The sequence below is a fragment of the Montipora capricornis genome, chromosome 9, assembly GCF_036669925.1.
Source record: "Montipora capricornis isolate CH-2021 chromosome 9, ASM3666992v2, whole genome shotgun sequence".
NCBI lineage: Eukaryota > Metazoa > Cnidaria > Anthozoa > Scleractinia > Acroporidae > Montipora > Montipora capricornis.
Genome location: NC_090891.1, coordinates 35,416,087 through 35,438,960, shown reverse-complemented (window position 1 = coordinate 35,438,960; position 22,874 = coordinate 35,416,087). Strand labels below are relative to the sequence as shown.

Below are 22,874 nucleotides of genomic sequence, written 5' to 3'. Positions count from 1 at the left end.
TCAAACTCAACTCAACTCGTAACTCGATCAATAGTCTATCTCATGTAGTACCAGTATATAAGCTAAAAAAAATCCACAAACTGCAAACTTGAGGTGCGGAGATGATAATTACGGAGAACTCAGATTCATTCTCAGCTTTTTGAAATTTCTCGACACGGGCAGTTGAAAACAATGAAGCAACATTTTGTCATGGCTACATCCCTCGAATCTCCTCTGAGGAACTTTTTGCCTCGTTTAGTAATTTCAACATTTTTGAAAACACATTCCCATGTAATAAAGCAGCGACTCATTTTTCCAGATGTACAGGGTGCAGGCAAAATGACCGTGTTATGATCGCAGTCATGGTGACAAATAATGAACCACGAAAATATGTACAGAATGGATTGACGCTACAATAATATCTGCTTACAGTCCAAGATATTATATCCTACATGTACAGTGTATGAAAAAATTTGCATTTTCAATTTGCGCTTCTGAAAATGACCTGGTTGACTGACCGAATCAACCTGAAGATGAGGAATATCAAATTTGACATGATGAAGCTGTGCATGATGTATATGATTGCTTTCTAACCACAGAAATTTAAGCAATTTCCTGTCAAGGTTTTCACTAAAGGGTGGATCCATCAAACAAACACAAAGACACATACAAAAACATGAATGATAATTACCAAACTTGAACACAATTTCAATAGTAATGGATAAAACGAAGAAGACTAATACACAATAAATACGTGCCTAGTTGACCAAAATCAAGATAACTATTTTTTTGTAACGTATTACATTTCATTAGTGAAGAGCTTATTGGTGCCCTGTTCAAGCACTCTGCACAAAACTCACTGAAGCCAATTATGTCAAACCCTCGGGATATTCCAGCAAAATAAATGCAGTTCTTCATCGCTTAACGGCTCGTAAACACAATTCAGTTTGCATTCACCGTGATCGGGCTAAATTAAGAACCCTTACACATTTCAGCCTCCAAAATAGTAAAGAGCTTGATTTCCAGCAAGGTCATGGAGTAACTACATAACTTTTAATAATAACAAGATTAGATTTCGCTTGTTGAGTGTCTTTGGCTTCAAACGTTGGTCCTCGTGCAAACACTTTGAATTGTACAAAATCATTCACCGTAGTGAAACAAACATGACTGATAGCCGTGGTGCTGTTTGAAGCACGTGGCCAATTTGAAGGAATATTGAACTGAACGCAAACGGTGGATTGCAATGAAAAATGTACATGAAACAGAACGACGAAAACCGTTCCTTCACAAATATTTCAACGAAAAACGAATGAACTAGATCGCCTTATTGAAGTTTCTATACGCTGAATAAAGGCTGTTTCGTGGATAGATTGATGTGTGCGAAAGTTTACGTCATTTGGTGCTTGTTTAGCCGACGAAAATATAAATGCACAACTAACCTAACTCAGGCAGTAAATTGTACCTTACCGAGCTCAATATTTCCTCATACCTCAAGTAAGATAGGTAATTTCTTCTTACGGACAAAGGTGTCAAAAACTTGCTCAGATTTTGCAAAATGTCCAGCACAAACACACGCTGAGCCTTCGTGTCTGAAACTGACACGACGAAGGACACGGTGCATCTATGCACGGGCAGCACGGCCAAGCGAGGTTAGAGAAGCCGCTCGAATATTGGCGCGAATCCAGGGACCTGGGCTTTGATCATGTGGCCTAACTTGGCGGGAAAGCTTTGTTTAATTATCGCTTGTGTATGATGAACCAAACTGTCTACCTTCTAAAGGGGTTCGAAACATGGCGGACGGCGGTGAGTTTTTGTAAGGAATATCTTCATCTTTATTGCAATTTAATGACAGTTTTGACAAGTTCAACAGAATAATGAGAAAGGAATAATAAGGCCATTAGGATGATTTATGAAAGAGTACAAAAACAAATCTCCTTTGCTTGTTCAAAAACTAAATTAAATTAACACTCGTATTCTTTGATAGAAGCGACTAGAGACATCCCGTCGCCCAAGCCAAAATCAACGAAGCAAAACGTTCCAATGCATGCAAAGTTGACCATTTGTGGGTTTGTTTAAGCCTAAGAACTTGTTCAAGAATGGTTAGCTTTTATAAAATGTTTGTTTTTCTTCGTTTTTCTTAGTTAAGTGTGATGTAAGCCACCCGTCATGTAATTTTCATGAAATTTTGAGGGAACAAGTCGTTGGTGACGCGCTGTCTCCGGTCGCATGTTTCTTTGATTGCTCCTGACGTCACGACAGCCATGTTGGTGGAAAGAACAACAGCGAAAAAGTCTTTTGGGAATTTGATTCTATTATTATGCAAAGCTACATTTTTCTATTGTTTTGGCACCAACATGGCCGTCGTATCACGTGAGTGCAATCACAGAATGAAAGTACGTAAATAAATAATAAGTAAAATTGAACGTATGTATATACATAAACACACGTACACACACACACAAGGACATGAATGAAAGTAAGTAAATAAATGATAAGTAAAATTGAACGTATGTATATACATAAACACAGGCACACACACACACAAGGACATGCCCGTGCACACGCATAATTATATCATTGTTTTTCCATTGTTTTTTATCTGCAAAGGGGCTCTTGAGCGTAATGCTTTTGAAGTGTTGGCATTTCCAGAACTGCCTTTAATAAGGGAACTTCCTGCCTCAGAGCTTCTTGTTCCTTGCATTTTCTGTGAGAGAGAATTTCCAAACACTCAAGGAAAGAATGATGCGGTGCTGCATCATCTTTTAGTGGAACATCAGCTTGTCATTGGAGATGTAGCGCAAGTTTGTGACTTGAGGAGGTACATTGTCCATGTATCATGGAACAGTTATAATAATTAAAATAATAAAAAGAATAATAATAATAATAATTATTGTTATTATTATTATTATTATTAGTAGTAGTAGTAGTATAATAATAATAATAATAATGATTATTATTATTATTATTATTATTATTGTTATAATTTATCATTGTTTGCTTTTTTTTGGATACAGTAAAATTATTAATAAAAGAAGAGTCAGTAAAGTGATAGTTGTGTAAAACATTTTTGCAGTTTTTGTTTGTAACGCTAAAATATTTTCTTGAACATCTTTGCCTCCTGTTTCGAGCATGAAAATGTGTAGTTACTTTCTGAAGCCAACAAATGTGAAAGCTCCTGGTTTGTCTAGAACTTACTGGTTCAGAGTCATACCATTTTTTAATCTGTACCCTAACTTTGGGTACAAGAGACCTTTCCATGGTTTCTGAAATGCCATACTGGTTTGGGGGCAAATGCAGCTAAAATTACAGTGAGTATATGGGATTTTTTGCCAAATTTGAACCTCTAAAACTCCGCTACAAAGCAGCAGATTTAAAAAAATTTAAACTATTTTAAGTCATTTTATCAATATCATTCACTCAAAAAAAACAACTAGATGAAGTCTGAAAATTGGATATTAGAAATCTCCTCGTGTCGCTTCAAATTTCATGGGAATTTGAATAGTTTTAATTGCAAGGGTTTATGTAATGTTTAAAAAACGAGCAGGAGTGTTTTATTGGGTTTAAAACCATGAGGCGCAGCCGAGTGGTTTTAGACCTGATAAAACATGTGCTGCGAGTTTTTTGAACGGCTTCAAAAACATTCCTGAAAAAGCGTGTGTCAATAGATTTCATAACAATTATGCTTTCATGAATGTTGGAAATTTGCATACGAGAAAAACATTTTAGGTATAAATTAGTATGCAAGAAAATCAAATCTCACACGTGTTTTGAACTTTTCTTCTACTAACCGAAGAGGACATGGCGTCCTGTTCCAGAGCTTTTCAGAAGGCTAAAAATGCTAAGGAAGAGAGGACATTAAGTATTGTCTAATATGCCTTTACCAGATTACGGTACTAATGGCATAGAGAATTTTTCCAGATCTGTATCTAACTTCTGTATTTAATTTTGTTTAAAAGTCAATTTAGTACACAGGTAGAACACAGGTCGAAGATGAGTACTCCTTCCACACTTTTGAATTATGTCGTGAGATAACGATAGCATCAGGTTATCGAAAAATATGTCAATGGTTCTAATTGATTTAGCACATTATTTGACATTATTTCATTTATTTTACTGTAAGTTTTCCTTTTTATATACCCTTATAGAGTTTTGTTCTTAGTGTTATTATTACACCAGATTCTATTGTTTTGTTTGTACTGTAGATATTTATGTTACTGGAAAAAAAGATTGAAGGAAAAACCCATTGAAGAATTTTGTCCTGTTATTAATATCAATTCTAAACCAGGAGGTAAGCTGTTGCAAAGGAGCTCTTTGCCTTTTGAAATACTAGCTTTTAATAAGGCTTAGGTGTATGTGTAACTATAATGATTGGATGTTGTGTCCTACACAACATTGCCTATGCAGGATACTTTACATATTAATAATAATATCCAAATCTATGCATGCAAACTGGGCAACAAATCTTGCACTTATAAGGTGAATTACTCATACACCCCTGTAGCTTTTTTTGATACATATCCTTGCAACAATTTATTCCATCTACTGTGTTGTGTCTTTGTGACAGATATTGGTCCCAAGATTCAGTATTTTCTCCTGTGTGACTCACTTCCAGAAGAGAGATCTTTAAGAGAGGAGCTGCAGCGTGAAAGACTTGTAATAATTGCCTTTTTTTATTGAATAACCTATTTATTTTTATGTAAACAGCTTGCTGTCTTACTTGCCAAATCTTAATAACTATACCCTCACTCGGCACAGTGTATTTCCTTTAATGTTTTTGTAACATTTCATTGCTATTTTTGTCTAACAGGTTTTTAATTGGCAAATGCAGTGTAGCGACAAAAGATATTCTTTTACACTCCTAGTAAAATCTGAGCATTGCAAATCAGGCAAATTCAGTACCAGCCAACCACCTTAAAGGGTGTTGGGCCTTATATTTGTGTCCCTATTTATAAGAAATAGTATAATTACCCCACCTTTCATAGAGCTCTATTTTTCAGGACTAACATAAAAGAATATGATAGAAATTTTTATTGTTTTTCCAACACGTACTTAAAACATTCTTGAAAACAGGAAGATGTCTTGGAGCGTCAGCACTGCGAGAGATCAGATACACATTTCTCAAGAACATGTCTCTTTTGCAAACAGCATTTTGAGGGCAATAGGTCAGTGAAAACATTAATAGTCCAGAATTATTAGTTTCTTCAATGGCATTGTGTCAATAGACCTTTTCGGCTTGTACATTTTGTTTTCCCAATACAGATCATGTGATAATACTTAGGAGGCTTGGTCCTTTGTTTTGTTCATTAAAAAGAGTGCATGCAGGCATATTCATGCGTGCATGCCCTCATTTTAATGAGCAAAACAAAAGACCAAACCTCCTGAGTATTATCACATGATCTGTATTGGGAAAACAAAATGTACAAGCCGAAAAGGTCTATTGAAGAAACAAATGAAATCACAAATCAAGTTTTGTGTTACTCCATTCACGATTCTAATTTTCGAAGAATGTGATTATAAATTAATTTGTTAATTCTCATTTTTCTTATCTAGTATTCAGAATGGACAGTAGAGATGATGTCCAGGTTGATAAACATAAGTAAGGGCTTGGCCCAGTGAGACTCTTGTTGTACTAACCATGTTTTTTCCCTTTTCAACCTTCACAGAACATCTCTGTTTTCACATATGACTGCATCTCATGGATTTAACGTGGGGCTTCCTGATAATTTAGGTATAATCATCTACAAGTAAAATAACTATTAGACTATAGCAATGTTTCTCATGATGTCACCCATTGTTATTAATATAGTAAACAGAACCTAATTGGCAGTTGAAACAATGATTTCTTCTTTCTTGTTCTATGGTATGCAAATTTGAATATCAAAAGAAATGTGACATCAGTGTTTCTAAAAAAGAAATATCGCTATTATTAATAGTCTATTGTCGAATGTAAAGAATAAGTTACTGCCTTAGACAAACCAATTTTGAGTTCTGTAAATCATGACTCACATTTTCCACCTTATTAAACCTTTCACTCCTGTGGGGTTCCCCCATTGACAAGTAAAATCATCTGGCATTAGGCAGAGTAAAATCTAGAAGTCTCGGTGGCCCTTATAGGAGTGAAAGGGTTTTAATTTATTGACTGAGTGCAAAACTCTGAAGTGAAAAAAAAAAGGGCTATGATGTACATGTTTCATGTTTTAAAGTTAATTATCATTAAATTTGTACATGAATGTAAAAGAAAAAAATAATTGATTTTTTTTGTCAGTGAATGTGAGTGAGTTTCTTGATCTTTTGGAAGAGAAATTAAACAGGTAAGCCGTTGTTAGGAGATTCTGCATAGAAAGTTTATAAAGAAATAGCATAATTTAGTGAAAAGCAAATTAAGGATCTACTACTACATAGCAATCATAGGGGTAAGGTTAGGCAAGTGGCAAAAATAATACAGTAATAATTATAAATTATTATTATTATTATTATTATTATTATTATTATTATTATTATTATTATCATTATTATTATTATTATTATTATTATTATTATTATTATAGTCCTCTGTGCCTGGGGGGTGGGGAAAATTGAACCGGAAGTGTAAGGTTTCAAAATAATGATTTTTTTTTTCGGGCGCCGAAGTCGCTAACATCTATAAAACACGTGTTTGGACGGGATAGAAGAGTTAAAAGGAAGAAATGTAGCATTTGTGAACGATTGGCTCACAAAAAAAGGTCTTCAAAAGGTCTTTATTAAAGACGACAGGAGCCAACGACGACTGTTCTTCAGTAGGGTATGACAAACAAATCCAATGATAGGGTAGGGCATTTGAACACCATTTTGGCCCGAGGGGGCGGGAATTTGAACGATCTTATCTTCAAAAGTTCAGAAACTTTGCCTGGGAAGGGGGGGGGGGGGATGTTAAAGTTTTGAGTTGATCTGCGCCTAACTGTGTTGCAATGTAGAGGGTTAGGGATAGGATCACTAATGACAGCCAGCTGTGAGATGGAGACTGCCTCCGAGGGTGGTAAATCCTGGTAACCCAACCATGAGCTCTAATGTGGAAGGGTGGGGGGAGGGGACAGGGGACACCTGTCACACGCAGAAAATTAGTGGAAAGGGGGAGGTTAGGGTGCCGGAAGAGGCTAATGAACCAAACCCAAAACTGACTCCTGAGCAAACTGCTCAACATGCCATGAACAATGCTGCAACAAAATCCAACACACCATGCACATTGGTTTTGAGAGCACACTTTGTGGCCCAAATGCCGCATTGGTTAATTAAGTTTTAGATGACTTATTTGTCACTTTTTTGTTGCATAATACAAAAACAGTGAATGTTTGCTAACATCTCCCTCTGAAGTGCACGTTAATATTACAGACTAAAAGAAACACTTGACAAAAATGTTTCAATGTCATCAAACATAAGTTTCAAGAAAGTTAAGGATTTTGCTAATGGTTGCTTTTGCTTCAGGTGCATGCTTTGTTAACTGTAGTTTTCTTGAATTTGTTGCAGCCTACAGTGTTTGTTTTGTGAGAAGTTATTCAAAGACAGAACGGCACTCAAGGATCATATGAGGAAAAAGCAACACAAGAAAATCAATCCAAAGAATAAACAATATGATAGATTTTATGTTATAAATTATCTGGTAAGATTTAAGTTGATTTTAGTTTCCAGAGGAATGGGATACTGCTTTACATTTATGAGCTATATGGTTTTGTTATATCATTTTAATGCAAGGGTTGAGGTGAAAACACTGCTCAAATTTCAATAATTGTGTGGGTTTTTTTTGCTGACTGGCTTTTCATCCAGCACACCATCAGCCAAAAAAAATTACATGAATTGTCAGCGAAATGATGTGGCTGCCAGAAACTAGAACTGCTGGGGACAAAGAAAAGCAATTCTTTTAGGCAGTACTAGAAAGTAGGATTTACATCATTTTGTGGACTTCTTTCTGCATTCAGCAATAAGCAGATTTCAGTTAGAGGTCACTTTACAGGGCTGGACAATCTGCGAGCCAGCAAGCCATGCGAATTTCGCATTTAAGTCTAAGCGCCTATTTCAAATAGCGCTGATAAACTGTTATTAAGTCTAAGCACCCATTTTAAAACGGTTAGCTTTTCATAACTGTGTGACTCGCGTGTTGACTCGCATGGCTTGCAGTCATGGCTCGCATAACTTGCAGCCATGGCTCGCATTACTTGCAGTCATGGCTCGCATTACTTGCAGCCATGGCTCGCATTACTTGCAGCCATGGCTTGCATTACTTGCAGTCATGGCTCGCATTACTTGCAGCCATGGCTCGCATTACTTGCAGTCATGGCTCGCATTACTTGCAGCCATGGCTCGCATTACTTGCAGACATGGCTCGCATTACTTGCAGTAGTGGCTCGCATTACTTGCAGCCATGGCTCGCATTACTTGCAGCCATGGCTCGCATTACTTGCAGTCATGGCTCGCATTACTTGCAGCCATGGCTTGCATTACTTGCAGTCATGGCTCGCATTACTTGCAGCCATGGCTCGCATTACTTGCAGTCATGGTTCCCATGGCTTGCACATTGTCCTAACTCTCACTTTACAAGAAAACCTGTGTTGCACAATACATTTATATAATTCAGATGCCTGAAAACTATGGCCTTTTCATAGGATAGGGAATATCCTCCAAAATTATTAATGAGTCATTTATTTATATCTCTGAGATATTTCTGTTCCATTCAAAGGGTGTAACTTTTAATCCTTGGTTTAAAATATGATGCAAGCGAAACGTTTTTCTTTTTTTCCTTTTCTTAAATTTAATTGGAAAATGAAGTGCAACTGGTTTTTGTTAATGTTTTCAATGGACAGGAATTAGGGAAAACATGGGAAGACATACAAAACGAAATGGAAGAAGATGAAGAAACAAGACATTATCACAATGCAGATGAAGAGTAAGAAAACCATTGTTTCATGTGGACCCCGATGGGTCAATGAACCAATCAGTCAACAATGCTTGGATTTTCAGGAATTTATTGAAAACAAATCCCTTTCTAACTAAAACGCCAGATATAGGATAACGAAATCAAAATTACTTAGGTACCTTGTCCAGCCTTGTCAGGTACATAGATTTAAAGTCACAAAAATACACACTTGCAATTTGAAAAAGGCCCTTAAAAACACCCTAGTAAACCATACATTACGAATACCCAAAAAACATGTGTTACTGTAAAATCATGTGAGCTTAATGGCCGTAAAGTAGAGTCCAGTCTGTTGCAATATCGGTAACGCAACATCATGGCCCATGTACACTGAGAAAATGCTGCTTGGTTTGTGTTAAACAACAGTGGATGAACTGGTTTAGTTTTTGCATCAGGCAAATTTTGATTAATAAAGACGCTTAAATGTGTTCTGAAAAATTTCCAAGAGGCAAGACATTTTGCCCTTGTTCTTATTTCAATAGACTTAATGCGCTTGTATATTTTGTTTTCCTAATTCAGATCATATGACGATACTCAGGACATTTGGTCATTTGTTTTGTTTCATTAAAAAGAGTGCATGCACTCTTTTAAATAAACAAGACAAGGGATCTAATCTCCTGAGTATTATCACATGATCTGTATTGGGAAAACAAAATATACAAGTGCATTAAGTCTATTGAAATAAGAACAAGGGCAAAATGTCTTGCCTCTTGGAAATTTTGAGTTTGGTGTATTGGGAAAAAAGTGTACACGTACATTTGTAAGTCAAAAAAGTTTGCTGTGTGCTGGAAATACACATACAAAATATTGTAGATCGCCATCATTATTTTTTATCATTAATGACCCATGCAAATACAACGTCTATTATTTTCTTTAATCTTTATTACAAGTATTTTAATTTCTTTGCTGTGTGCATTCTCAGAGACTGGGATGACTGGAAAGGTGATTTGCCACCAACAGTTTGTCTGTTTTGTGATGAATCTTATACTTCTACAAATCAAGCTCTTCAGCACATAAAGGTACAGTATTTTATACTAACCTCATCCTCCCCACCCCTAAAGCAAAGCAATTCAAACCGCAGTAGTACTCGTCTGGATTGTCTATTTTCAGTGAAGCAAAAATACCTTTGAGAGGAACATTTAGAACATCCCTCATCAATAATTTAATTCCATTTCCCAGGCGCATGCTGAACCAGCTGAGGCCTGGTTACCACCAAACACAATAAGTCCTTGATCGCTAGGTACTTCGTGTATCCCCCAGTAATGTATTAAGTATCATGAAGAAATAATCCTGACTTACTCTTTTCCCTTGTATACTCCTATACACGACTTTGCACACGGTTGGTGGGTTGCTGACCGTCACTCAAAGTGTTAGCCTAAATTGTTAGCCCAAAGGAATTCTTATTATGTGCATTCAGAGTAAGCTGTATACATTCTGTCCTGCCTTAATTTACATAGCGTCTGTATGTTCCTTGCGAAAACGGGAAAGCTCCCAAAGGAATGGGTAATCTGAATATCACATGTTTTCCGTCCCCTTGTCACTCTGTCCATCCTTTTCTCTCCCTGCCATGCGCGTAGCGTCCTATACGCATATACGCACGTGCGTACTTGAAGTGACCAGAAAATTTTGAAATTTTTAGCAGTTGTTTCTATCCTTAACACTTTACTTGTACGCAACCAAGATTTCGTGATGAAAGCACCACTTTGATTAAATTCTAAAAACTAAAATAAAAGCTATACCATTTTCTAACTTAGTTTTGCATTGTACTTTTTTTGCACTAACAATGCAGTGTTGTTTGGCCAGCGTGCAACAAAAAGGCGAGGTTGCGAAGGAGCGACGTTCCAAGAACGTTCTTGACAAAGGAGCGATGTTCCGAGAACGTTCTTGACAATTCCAGTCACGCTAACACAACCAAAACAATGTTTTGTTTGCACCAAGTTTGCTCAGGGCAAGACGCTTTGTTCTTTGCTTGTATTCACACAACTATTTCGACAAGAAATAAAGAACGCAATTTTTTTCGCTCAGTTTACTTAGGTTTCTAGATCATATGTACTTGTGCGTACTTGAAAAAATGACCACGCTACGCGCCTGCCTGCACAAGATTTTGCCCCACCATTTTAAACCCACTTCACTTGCCTCTACTGGAAAACAGCTTGTTTTTTTTTGGTGTTCAGAATAATCATGAAAACTTCAGCATTTTTGTTGTTGTTGCAGGATGAACATTCGTTTGATTTTTTAGCCACCAAACGCTCTCTGGGTGAGTTTATTGATTGCTTGTAATTTGTGGCTACGTGGCTAAACTGCTACGCACAATGGCAACTTTTGTTAGGACAAGTGTCCCCTATTAACGACAGGTCAATACATCAGTGTTTATTGTTCTTGCTTACGATTGTGTCGCTAGTAAAAACCACAATCCTGCACCAGCGGTTTCAAAGGCAACGCATGCGAGCAACCTTCTCTCCCTTCCCCCCTCCCTCCCATCCCGCTCCTCACGGTGTTGATCTGAAACCTGAAAACATTCTGAAAAGCTACAGTTGATTTCAACATTGCTTCGGTGGTGAGGAGCAGTTGAGAGGCCGCTAGGAGAAGAATTATTTTATTATAAAATATGAGGTACAGCTATAATTGAAGGGTTTTTTTCGCGCATTTTGAAGGTGTCCCGAGACTTTTTTTACCCCTCCACTCCTCCCACCCACCCGCCGATCAAACGATAAAATTAGGGGACTGTGAACAGTCTATTTTAGCTTGGATTGTAGGCCTACAGGCGAGTTGCCTCATTAGCATGTAATTGGTCAGCCAAGGGAAAACATTTAATATTGAAAGAACATTTCGTAATTACTTATCTCTGATAACTTAAGCAAGATACACCCAGCAATCATTCAGTAATATTGCTTTAATGAAGGGGACAAGTAATGTATGCTGTTCAGTTTGCCTCCTGATAAGTTGTCAGTTTCTTGTTGGCCAATATCTCGCCTATTATTGAGGCCAAAAAGCTGAAATTTGCCGACACAACCAAGATTTACAAGTTCTTGTAACTTTTGAAGTAATTTTCTTTTTTATAACACGATGCCTTCTGTCGATTTCTGTATGCAATTCGTATGTTAACGACGTCATCAGAACTCGCCCATAAGCTGGAGGCTGCCTTATTCACGATGGCCGCCATGTTGGATTTGCCTTTATCATGCAAATTAGCTACACACTTCTGAGGGGGCAAACAACACAAGTTCGAGAGGTTATAACGAACACCTTAGCCACACAGATGATTCGTTTCACGTTCATTGAATGTTTATCATCTAAGTAGTAAAATAGAATGCTTACACAAGTTACTTCGATGTTTTTTTAGTGAAAAATGATAACGAAGATAACGAAGTAAAAGTCAAAATGGCAAAGGTAATCAAAAGATATAAAATTAGTATAAAAGGTACTTAGGTAATTCTGAATTCTAAAATGTACTTTTAGCAATGTTATTCAATATTTCGACGAGCCGGTTTTCCGCAATTTGCCTTTTTTTCCAATGTTTGCCCCCCAGCATAACACATGGCTAATTTGCATGACAATTTGAAAACTAACATGGCGGCTATCGTGAATAACACCTATGCCGATAAAAGCTTTTTCACTGAATTTATGTGTTCAAAAATGACCCATTTCTCTTTTTTACGTTTTGCATCACTTACTCAGTCAAAAGACTTTTTGTCTTGTACGGTTTTTCTTTTTACATTATACCACAAAGGAAAATTTCCAACGGCTTTTGGTACAATCAATTATCAGTTAACATTTGTTGTTTGAACAATGATATAGGGCTGGATTTCTACCACCAAGTAAAAATTGTGAACTACATCAGAAGACAGGTAGGTCTAAATCTATACATTTCAGATTTATGTGATGCCTTCAAATGGTGGCGGTTATCAGTAAGATTTGATATGGAACTGAGAACAGATCGATCTTCGATCCAGTAAAAATGTACAACAAGTACCCAGAGCGATTGAAGATTCTCCCTCTAAACGGCTTTTAGGAATGACCATGGCATTGAAGCTGGAGTTAATTTAAGGTCTTTGCGAGCAAAGCTGTGTATTGACCAGTTTCCCTTTGTTTCATTTTCTTTATTTACTTTTTATTGTTTAGTTATTTTATCGGAGCGATGATTTTTAAGAGCTTTTTATTGTTTCTTTCATTGGTTCATAGCACGAGTTGTAGTTTTCTTTGCGCGTGCGTAGTTGCTTCAAGTTCGTTGCCTTGAATCACGTGAGGTTACCAGGTTGTGACTCTCCCTTTTGGCTGTCAACATTTGCAAGAGTAGGCAATTCTCAGGGACCGGTAGCGGGTTGTCAATTATCTTTGGTTGACCGAGCTCTTCGGTATTTAAAGGGGCTGTGTGTCACTCCTACTCGCCTCGCAACTTAACGTTAACCTTGAATTCCTTTTACGAACAACGGAGAAAAACTTTGGAAAACTGTTAGGCTGAACACAATTGCAATTCATTTTAATTTTCTTCAATTTTGTCCATGCCTACGGTTGTGCCGCGGGTATCCCATCTGTAGACTAACGATCCGAGAATACTTGGATACCTAACTCTTTAATATCGCTTCTTACTAAACTCTGACACCGTTTGAAACTATTTGATAAATGTAACTTGAAAACTCCTAATTGAACTCGAAACTACTATAGGTGTACTGAGCACTTTTTGGTAGATACGCCCCTATTTAAACTGGGGTCACGTGGTTACGTCACAATGACATCACAACTTCTAACAAAACACTACCGCCTTTTGCATCTGCTGATTTATTCAAAACTTCCCTCAGTGTTTTAAGTAGTTATTTTTTACGTTTCGATTAATTTGGTTGCCAGTTCACCGCCGCTGAATGTTTGGCTATGAAATTTCGTGACAGAGCCCCTTTAACCCATTGACAGCCAGGATTGATCAGCATGTAAATTCTCCTCACAATTTTAATGAAATGTCAGTCAGACAGGTATTGAATGAAGATAATCAGTTTAAGAGGTGTGATCTTGATATAACACCAAATTGCTATGACCTGGTTAGGAGAATGAATGCTTCAATCTTGACAATGAAATGATTCAAGAATCCTGTTTCTTTGAGCAATTGTCAATTGAAGGGATTTACTCCTTGGAATGAGCATCTTAACAGATACCTCCTCAGTTCTCTTTGTCTCCAGCAGTAAATCAATGGATTAAGAAACGAGTTAAGCATTAGAAAAGTCCGTATCATTTCTCGGTATGTTTCCACAACTAGATGGATTCCGAAACCCCTAAATACGCTGTAAATACCCACGGGTACCAAACACAAACTAATTGAACCGACTACATACACAGTTGTCTTAAGCGCTCGGTTGTCTTTAAGGAATCTTTCCACTTCTCCTTGCGGTAGCTGTTGTGTTTTAATGTTCCGCTGGTGTCTTCGTGTTTCAAAATACAAGGTAACATATGAAAAGAATATGAAAACAAAAGTCAAAACAGGAAGGTGAGAAAGCCAGAGAAAGTGCAACGTAGTTGTGTTATCACCAAGCTGCAACACCATACCGTATACTATACCGTACACCCAACTGAAAAGTACAACAAACTTAATGTTTCGCGTTTTTACAACGTACGGGTAGCGAAATGGAAATTTGATTGCCACCAGTCTTTCGAAAACAACCATCACAAGATGAAGAAGGGAAGAAGGAACCAGAATGCTCATGGCAAATCGGAAACCCAAGAAGGAAGTGCGATTGTCGACATTAAGTGCCCTTAATATGCTGTATACAGCACAAAAGGGCTGGGCTACCAGACCTGTTAATGCGTCAGTCACTGCTAAACAGGCTAAAATGAAGTTCGCATTGGTCTGTAGTGTGGGTCTTCTTTTTATGGCAATTATCACCGAGATGTTCAGTAGCACTGTGAAAGGACAAGACACGCAGTTTGTGGTGGCGACGATGATGTACAAAATAAGTTCTGATGTATCGAGTGACGTGCCAGTTATCGGAGAAGTAGAAGTCTTGTCGCCTATGATTGTGAAATTCGAAGCAGAGATGTTTACCATCTTGAAGAGAAAGAAGTGAAATATGTTGGTGTCATCACGGTTTCTTTTATGATTCTTTAGCAATTAGTCAATAAGACTGAAGACTTTAATCATTTTATTCTTCGCACATGAAGGAAACAAGTGTTTTTTTGTAATATTTTCCCACTCGACACGTGTCGAATCTTTACGAAAAAAGCCGCTAAATGAAATGTTAATTAAGTGTGCTTTTAAAAGATGTTATTCCACTGAGAAATTTAGGAGCTTATATCGCTGATTCAAGTAGCCTATGAAAAAGTAATCAATATATCAGTAATTGTAACTTGAGATGAAAAGCAATTTTTTATCTACATTTTGCAACTTCAAGAATCATAAAAAGACTCATCAAACGCGTTAAGTAGTTAATTCCTTGAAACTGACGTCAGACTTAACGGGGAATGTAATTTTAGCCTATGAGCAGTGGTTACAATTAAAGTGATCGAAGTTAAACAGTATTGAATGCACGGAAATTTGTTTGAATTACATGCGTTGATTGTAATAAATTGGCCATCGCAGGGCATGAAAAAGTTGACGTTTCGTGCGTTTACCCTTCGTCAAAGCGAATCGAAGGATTTTTGGTTGTTAAGTCTTTTACAAAGCAGGGTGTAGAAACCAGCCTTCTTGGTGACTTGCCTTTGTATGCTATTCGCTATTATAAAATAATTAGGATAGTACGCGCCCCCTCATTGGTCAATAACTGTGTTTAGATGAGAGTATGGAACACGGCTGTGACATCACACGAATTTTGATTGGTTATGTATTGTCAGACACACGTTTTGATTGGTTGGTAGGAAATATGAGCGTGTGTCAAGAAAATCTGTTTCAATAAAGAAATTAAAAAAAACAGCATTTTCCTTCGGCCTCATCAACTATCACCCCATTAACATCTCGAGCTCATAATCTTATTGTTAAATAGCAGAATCAAGCGAATCAATAAAGGGTCGAGTTGTTTGATAGCAGAATCAAGCGAGTGAAAAAAGAGTCGAGTTGTTTGATAGCAGAATCAAGCGAGTCAATAAAGGGTCGAGTTGTTTGATAGCAGAATCAAGCGAGTGAAAAAAGGGTCGAGTTGGTTGAAGTTAATTTTTTGGAAGATCACCTCAATGAGGACTATAAACTCTGTAGTGAACGTGGCGTTGGTCAGTTGAAGTGGCTCAGTGATTTTGCGTGGCGTTTGAAATGTTTTAAGCAAGTGTTTCACGTTTATATTATCTCACACTTTAGTTTCTCTCGGTTATCAGCTCATATATTTTATGACCTAATATAGAAGAAAAACCGAATAATTCAATAAAATATGGCCTTTATTTCTAATGAGTCCAATCGTTCAGAATTTAATGAAAATTTAGTAAAACATTTATTCCATTCGCGCTTATTAGATATGAGACTGGTTTTGGCTATTTACCATCTCATATCCAATGCGCGCTCATGGAATAATTGTTACTTATTAAAAGATAGATCATTGGATAATACAATTCTAAAGTTTTGATTGGCTGAGCTATCATGGTATATGAGCTGTTATTAAATTATCATCTTCTGTGACTTCATTAGCTTTCTCCCTCCCTCCCGTTTTGTAAACAACTGTTTTCGTCAAATATGGATGAATAAAAATTGTTGTCGTTAAAAGCAGATGTATTTTGTAGCCATCGTCGGGCGGTTTTTAAGTATCGTTGTGAATGGACCGTCCAATTGAGACTAAGTTAGACGCGTGTGCTTTGCATGTTATTTCTCACAGGTGTACAAGAATAACTGTGTCAAGTGTCAAGAGAACTTCCCTTCAAGACTGGCAGTGCTTGAGCATATGAAGAAAGAACAACACCTTACTCTACCCGATCAGAACTCTTTGTGGGATCAGCCGCAGTGAGTTTTTTTTTCTTTTTTCTTTCATCACTGTACGTAACAACTTAATCATTTCCTCCTAAATTAACTGATCTGGTCTTTTTCGCAAAGATTTATGCCATATGGTATCGGTCAGTTTCCCCACTCTACCTTGATGATAAACAGTTCAATAAGCTGTAATGGGGGATCCAAATCCGCCAACGGATCTGTACCGAGGGGTGGGGGGGGGGGGGGGAGTTCCACATTCGCTAGGACACCGGATTTGGAAGCTACATGTTGTGCTCATTGGTTGTTTGTGGTTGCTGTTTTCAGATACTTTTTTCCAACTTATGAAAACGATACACTGTTGTGCAGTTTAGAAGACGATGAGGATGAAGATGATGATGATGATAAAAGGAAAGAGGAAGCAACTGACAACATAAGAAACGCTGACCAAAATGACACCTGAGAATTAATGGAGAAAAATGCACCACGAATTTATCAGTTTTTAATGGCTAATAACTCGTTCGTTATCAAAGCCAAAAGGCTTAAAGTTGGACATTTTACTAAGTTTAACACGTTCTTTTACCGTTTGAAGCCAATTTGTGAATAACATAATGCCTTCTATCAGCAAACTCGTATGTTAATGAGGCAATGTAAACAAAGACTTCAGCAAAGATAAACCGTAGACAATATCAACAATAATAAGGGTGCGTGCGATTGACCCTATTCCGGAATAAGAATACGTGGAGTGATGATTTAAAACACTGTGTGACGTTTTGCGGCAACAAGGATAATAAAGCTATGTTTAAAATAGCATTTTAGCAGAGGTTTGACAATATTAATGTGAATCCTCGTAAAAACGAAGGATTTTTAACTTCTATTCCATGTATTCCTATTCCGGAATACGGTCAATCGAACGCGTCCTAACAAATATCAACTTCACAGTCCAAGATCAAGTTTTCTCCCAGAGGTTTTGCAATAAAATTGGCCGTTTTTGCCTTGGTCTCACATTAGCCAAAAGCTTGTCGTCTCTCGAATTCTACACCGTTCTGTGTCTTTTTTTTTTTTCGGCTAAGAAACATCCGGTCCTAGGTTCCCATGGATATGTAGGATTTAGGGTTGGACTCGAGATACGGATCCATCTGCTCGATGCGCCCGTTCCCGCCGGTCGGAGAACCGCTGTTCGTTTTACCACTGACGTATACGATTTCTATAAAAGCCTTTCATTTATTAACTGGTAACAACTGCACCATGTCTTGAATGTGCTATTGACAACGACAAGAACTGTATCAGTGGGACACGGGACGCACTGTATTGGTCGAGCTTCGAAATACAAACTTTCTAATTTCTTTCTGTCGGCAGCAATAAATCAGTGGATTGAGAAGAGAGTTGAGCATAATGAAAGTCGCGCTAATATAATCGATAAAGTTCCTCCTGGATCCCAGAACGATTGCTAAACCTAGAAGAACAGCATGAAAAGCCCCCGGTACTAAAGGGAGACCAAAATAATACATAGAACTATGACAATACCACAAATCAAAAAGCGACTTGTGATATTCGGCTGCAAAATATGTTCTTTGGCTAAGGTGCATGAGATACTATAAATCTAACAAAACGAAACTGCGGCAGCAGCAGCATTACTTGTACCAAGCAACAACTTGAATATTTTGTACAACACAAATGAGGGATGCGAAAATAGACCGGTTAAAACGTCTGTTGCTGCTAAACAGGCAAACATTATTCCTCGTTTATGCAAAATTCACGCAGTTGTTTTTTTCAGCATTTGCTTACTTTATTGAAATAAAACGACTTTAACAGCTGTTATCATAAATTTTCAATAGACGGATTTTTCATAATTCGCTGATAGACGTTTTTTCGTTTTCCCAAATTTTTGTCCGTTAAATTTCTGATATTTTTTTATAGATGACTCCTTTGTAGTCAGAACTATCATAATTCCAAATTTCTGCAAAATTCAATGACGGGTTTGCGAGAAATTTGGTGAAACGGCCAACAGCTTTTGCCCTCATTTTTGAGCGAATGCGCATGCTCAGCCTTTGGCTCGGTTTTCACTTCTAAAGCACCATGAAATTCACATAACGGAAGCGAATTTACACCGTATTTCCGAGACCATTGCCACAGGGAAAATAAAGTTTTCGCCCATACTTGCCATATTTGTTTGGCTTTTAAAAATCCGCGCCGGCCTTGACCGCGGAAAAACTGTGTTCAGCCACCTAAATACGAACTTGAAACAATCCGTTAACGTTAAATACTCCACACAAAGAAACTGCTGATAGAGTCACCGTGCAAGGAATATTTTTCCCACTCGGTAATTAGCTCCTCAACATTCCTAAAAGATAATTGAAAACAATTAGTGAGACTGGTGACACATTAAACAATGTTTGAATCAAAATGAACGAAAGAGGAAATCCATGTCGTTAAATGCTTCCACAAAAATTGAAATTAAAAAATACTGCTGATAGAGTCACGGTGCAAGGAGTATTTTTTCCACCCGATAGTTAGCTAAAAATGTCCTACAAATGCGGTTTGTTTCTTCAGAACGTTCGATTTCAAATGTAAACTGAGAAAATGATAATTTTCAGCTGGTGCACTCCTCAAAGGAAAGACCAGCTAAACAAGTTATTTTTTCAGTGCTTATTTCGAAATGTAAATAGCACTCTTTGAAGGAAAAACGTATTGCTTAAATTTGTCCATTGAAGGAGATTTTTATTGCACACGAGAACTGCATGTTGCTGTGGTGAAAAGATGACAAGAACGCGAAAAAGGCATCCTTCGCGGATCCGACATAGGAACTTATTGAAAAGTCGGAAATAGCTCTTAACTGATCACAAAATAGTTATTTGAAAAGAACCTTTCATTGATAGAACTTCCCTCGTGTTTGTAAGATCAAAAGGACCAAATGTTGGAGACACTCTAGGGTCCTTGAGTAGTCGATGCATACCAATTAGGCAATATCAACAAATATCAAAGTCACAGTCCAAGAGCGTAGTCAAGATTTTTCAAAGTGGGGGTCACACGGTTTCAAACAGGGGGTACTCACGAGATTGTGGCGTTTTCGCCACCTGAATATTGCTTTAAAAAAAGGCTTACAAAGGGGGGGGGGGAGGGTCACGGGCACCCCAGGACCCCCCTAGCTACGCCCTTGGAGTCCTAGTTGTTTAGATCCTAGGTGTTTGATTATAAAGACGGCCATTTTTGACTTGTTTCTATCTCAGCCAAATCCTTTGAAAAGCTCTGCCTTTCTCGAAATCTTGCCAGTTTTCATCCTGTTCTTCGCGTTAAAACCTTCCAGGATCCTTGAAAAGATAATGCATAGCAATTAGGGCATAATTGCAAAGTGAGAGTCCTTGTTGCTTAGGCGATAAATAAAATAGGCCATTTTTTCCTGGGTCCCACCTCCCCCAACATGTTTGAAAAGCTCGCCGTTTCTCGAATACCACGCAGTTTTCCTGCTTTTTTTTTTTTTTCGCGTAAAAACGTTCCAGTATTCTTGAAAAAACGATGCATCGCAATTGAGCCATAATCCCAACGAGAGAGTCCTAAGTGTTTAGCAGCTTTTAGCTTTTAGAAGTTTGCACATAAAATGAGCCATTTTGCCCTGTTTCCACATCCACAAAATCGTTTGAAAAGCTTTCCATTTCTCCTGTCGAAAAAAAAATTTTAGGATCCTTGGGGACTCCACGCGCATAGCAATTAGGCCATGATAATGCCAACGTGAGAGTCCTGGTTGCTTTACTCCTAGATGTTTGCCTATAAAATTGGCCGGTTTGGCCTTTGTCCCACCTCACCCAAATCGTTAGAAAGGCTCGTCTTCTCTCGAATTCCACACCGTTCCCCGTACTCTTTTTCGCGAAGAAACATCCGGTCCTAGTCCACCCATAGAAATTAGAGATTAGGGTTGGACTCAAGATACGGAGCGATCTGCTCGATGCGCACGTTCCCGCCGGTCGGAGAACCGCTATTTGTTTTACCACTGACGCATACGATTTCTATAAAAGCCTTTCATTTATTAACTGCATGGTAACAAATCATATCTGTAAGGTGCTACTAGCCCTGACTACGACAAGAACTGTATCAATAGGACACAGGAAACACTGCATTAGCCGGGCTTCTAAATACAAACTTCCTGATTTCTTTCTGTCGCCAGCAATAAATCAATGGATTGAGAAGAGAGTTAAGCATAATAAAAGTCGCACTAATTGCTAAATTTCCTTCTGGAGGAATTATTCCTAGGGCTAAAAGAATGGCATGAAAAACCCCCGGTACTAAACATAGCACAACTCCACCTACTACTAACACAGTTGTCTTAAGTGTTTTTCTCTCATTAAGGAACCTTTGTGACTGTTCCTGTGGTATTTGTTGACTCTTTATCATCCTTTGTTGCCGACGTGTTTCAAAATAGAGAATAAAATACGAGAGGGAGACGAAAATAACACATAAAACCAAAACAACTTCGCAAATCAAAAGGCGAATTCTGTTATTCGGCTGAAAAAGATGTTCTTTGGCTAAAAGGCACGCGATACAAAAAATCCAACAAAATGAAACCGTCAACTTTATGTTCTGCATGGTTACAATGTGTGGGCAGCGAAAAGGGGAGTTTGATTGCCACCACTCTCTCAAAACCCACCACCATAAGATGGAGACAGGAGCAAGTAGACAGCACAGTAAGGCAATTGTGGAAAAAGGCTCGAACGGCAACAGCAGCAGCAGCAGTATCACTTGTACCAAGCAACAAAAATATGTTGTACAACGCAAATGAGGGCTGCGAAAGGACACCGGTTAAAACGTCTGTTACTGCTAAACAGGCTAACATGGTGTTCGCATTGCTCTGAAGTCGTGGTCTTCTCTTTATGGCAACTATTAGCATCGCGTTCAGAAAAACCGTTAAAGGAAAACTGATGCTGCATGTTAATAACAACATTGAAGGTGCGCCAAATTACGTCGTGGGAATCGTTTGTTTCTCTTTCGAAGGTAGAAATATAAGTGGTTAGATTGATCGAATTCTGAACACTCAGGTCAACCTGCATCTCGATACTGATCACGACCGAAAATCTCAGGAAACATACTTATATGCAGCCTACTTCACATCCTTTGTAGGCACCAGGCGTTGTCAAATATATTTTTCCCAATCGCTAATCCTAAATGAGTCATTGAAAACACAATTATTGAGACCGATGACACATTGAACAATGTTTGAATCAAAATGAACGAAGAGGAAATCTGTGTCGTTAAATACTTCCGCAAAATTTGAAATTAAAAAATACTGCTGATAGAGTTACCGTGCAAAGAATATTTTTTACCACCCGAAATTCTCAACCTCGGATAATCCAATTCTAGCTTTCTCATTGGTTCACTGGATCTCGGCTACCAGTTATTATACCTGCGTTTGACCTTATATGGAAATGAATGCCGCTGATCCTACTTACTGCATCTTCTCAAAATCATCTCCAACCAACCAACGAACAAGACGCCTGGAGGCGTTAACGTGAGCTGCGTTGGTCGTCACTTCGGTTATACGTGGAAAAATAACAAATTTAATGTTGACTCTGTACTAGCCTCCTAAAGAAGACCTGCTTGTGGCTCGTGATGCAATCTTTCCTCGTGACGAGCCAAAATAGAGGCTAACTCGGTACAGCATTAGCAACACTATTCGTGACCGTGTGGGGTCTGCGCTCTTTATAAATGCGTTCCAACACTCATTTTCCTCCTTTGGTTGGAGATGATTTGGGGAAGATCAGCGGCATTAGCTGCTTCGTGGAATCGTCCTTGTAAAATCGTTGATTAGTCGGAAAGTTATATATCTTTTTAAACAGATTTTCCATGTCAAACGCAATTTTACAAATGGACATTTACACGATGTTGACGCCATATCCCTTGGAGGAAAAACACAGCTTCGATTACAGTCACAAGGCATTAAAAGCAAGGTGAACTCACCATAACTCCATTCTCGTCACCAGAGCCTTGGATCCAAGGCTCTGGGGGAGAACATGCGCCGTAGGGTTGCATATGGCTTTTCAGGGCTTATCTACATGGTCTCGATTACCCGAGACAACCCTCCTTCCCGAG

General features: G+C 38.1%; 3 protein-coding genes across 3 annotated transcripts in view; 1 reads left to right on the top strand and 2 right to left on the bottom strand.

Moving 5' to 3' along the window:
- Window positions 1–1,669, bottom strand: part of LOC138015090 (E3 ubiquitin-protein ligase UHRF1-like) — a 33,283-nt gene extending 31,614 nt beyond the window's left edge. Inside the window, exon 1 of the mRNA XM_068862007.1 lies at window positions 1,469–1,669. The gene's annotated coding sequence lies outside the window, so the exon portion shown is untranslated. The remainder of the gene's footprint in view (window positions 1–1,468) is intronic.
- Window positions 1,670–1,744: 75 nt separating this feature from the next.
- On the top strand, window positions 1,745–17,810 carry LOC138015088 (zinc finger protein 277-like). Its single transcript, XM_068862005.1, has 14 exons — window positions 1,745–1,782; window positions 2,587–2,797; window positions 4,182–4,267; window positions 4,544–4,632; window positions 5,050–5,141; window positions 5,643–5,707; window positions 6,245–6,290; window positions 7,483–7,615; window positions 8,814–8,896; window positions 9,846–9,942; window positions 11,138–11,180; window positions 12,722–12,771; window positions 16,705–16,829; window positions 17,121–17,810. The coding sequence occupies exons 1-14, from the start codon at window positions 1,770–1,772 to the stop codon at window positions 17,254–17,256; spliced, it is 1,269 nt and encodes a 422-aa protein (XP_068718106.1). The 5' UTR covers window positions 1,745–1,769; the 3' UTR covers window positions 17,257–17,810.
- On the bottom strand, window positions 13,899–15,093 carry LOC138015089 (trace amine-associated receptor 13c-like). The gene has a single exon (XM_068862006.1). The coding sequence runs from the start codon at window positions 14,955–14,957 to the stop codon at window positions 14,025–14,027; it is 933 nt and encodes a 310-aa protein (XP_068718107.1). The 5' UTR covers window positions 14,958–15,093; the 3' UTR covers window positions 13,899–14,024.
- Window positions 17,811–22,874: the final 5,064 nt, after the last annotated feature.

What these genes read in the sequence shown, in the direction of transcription:
- LOC138015088 (XM_068862005.1), top strand. An exon ending in TATCAATTCTAAACCAGGAG is followed by an intron (nt 4,268 to 4,543) that starts GTAAGCTGTTGC and finishes TCTTTGTGACAG; the next exon opens with ATATTGGTCCCAAGATTCAG. An exon ending in TGAACTACATCAGAAGACAG is followed by an intron (nt 12,772 to 16,704) that starts GTAGGTCTAAAT and finishes TATTTCTCACAG; the next exon opens with GTGTACAAGAATAACTGTGT.
- LOC138015089 (XM_068862006.1), bottom strand. Translation starts at nt 14,957, where the DNA reads ATGGTAAACATCTCTGCTTCGAATTTCACAATCATAGGCGACAAGACT.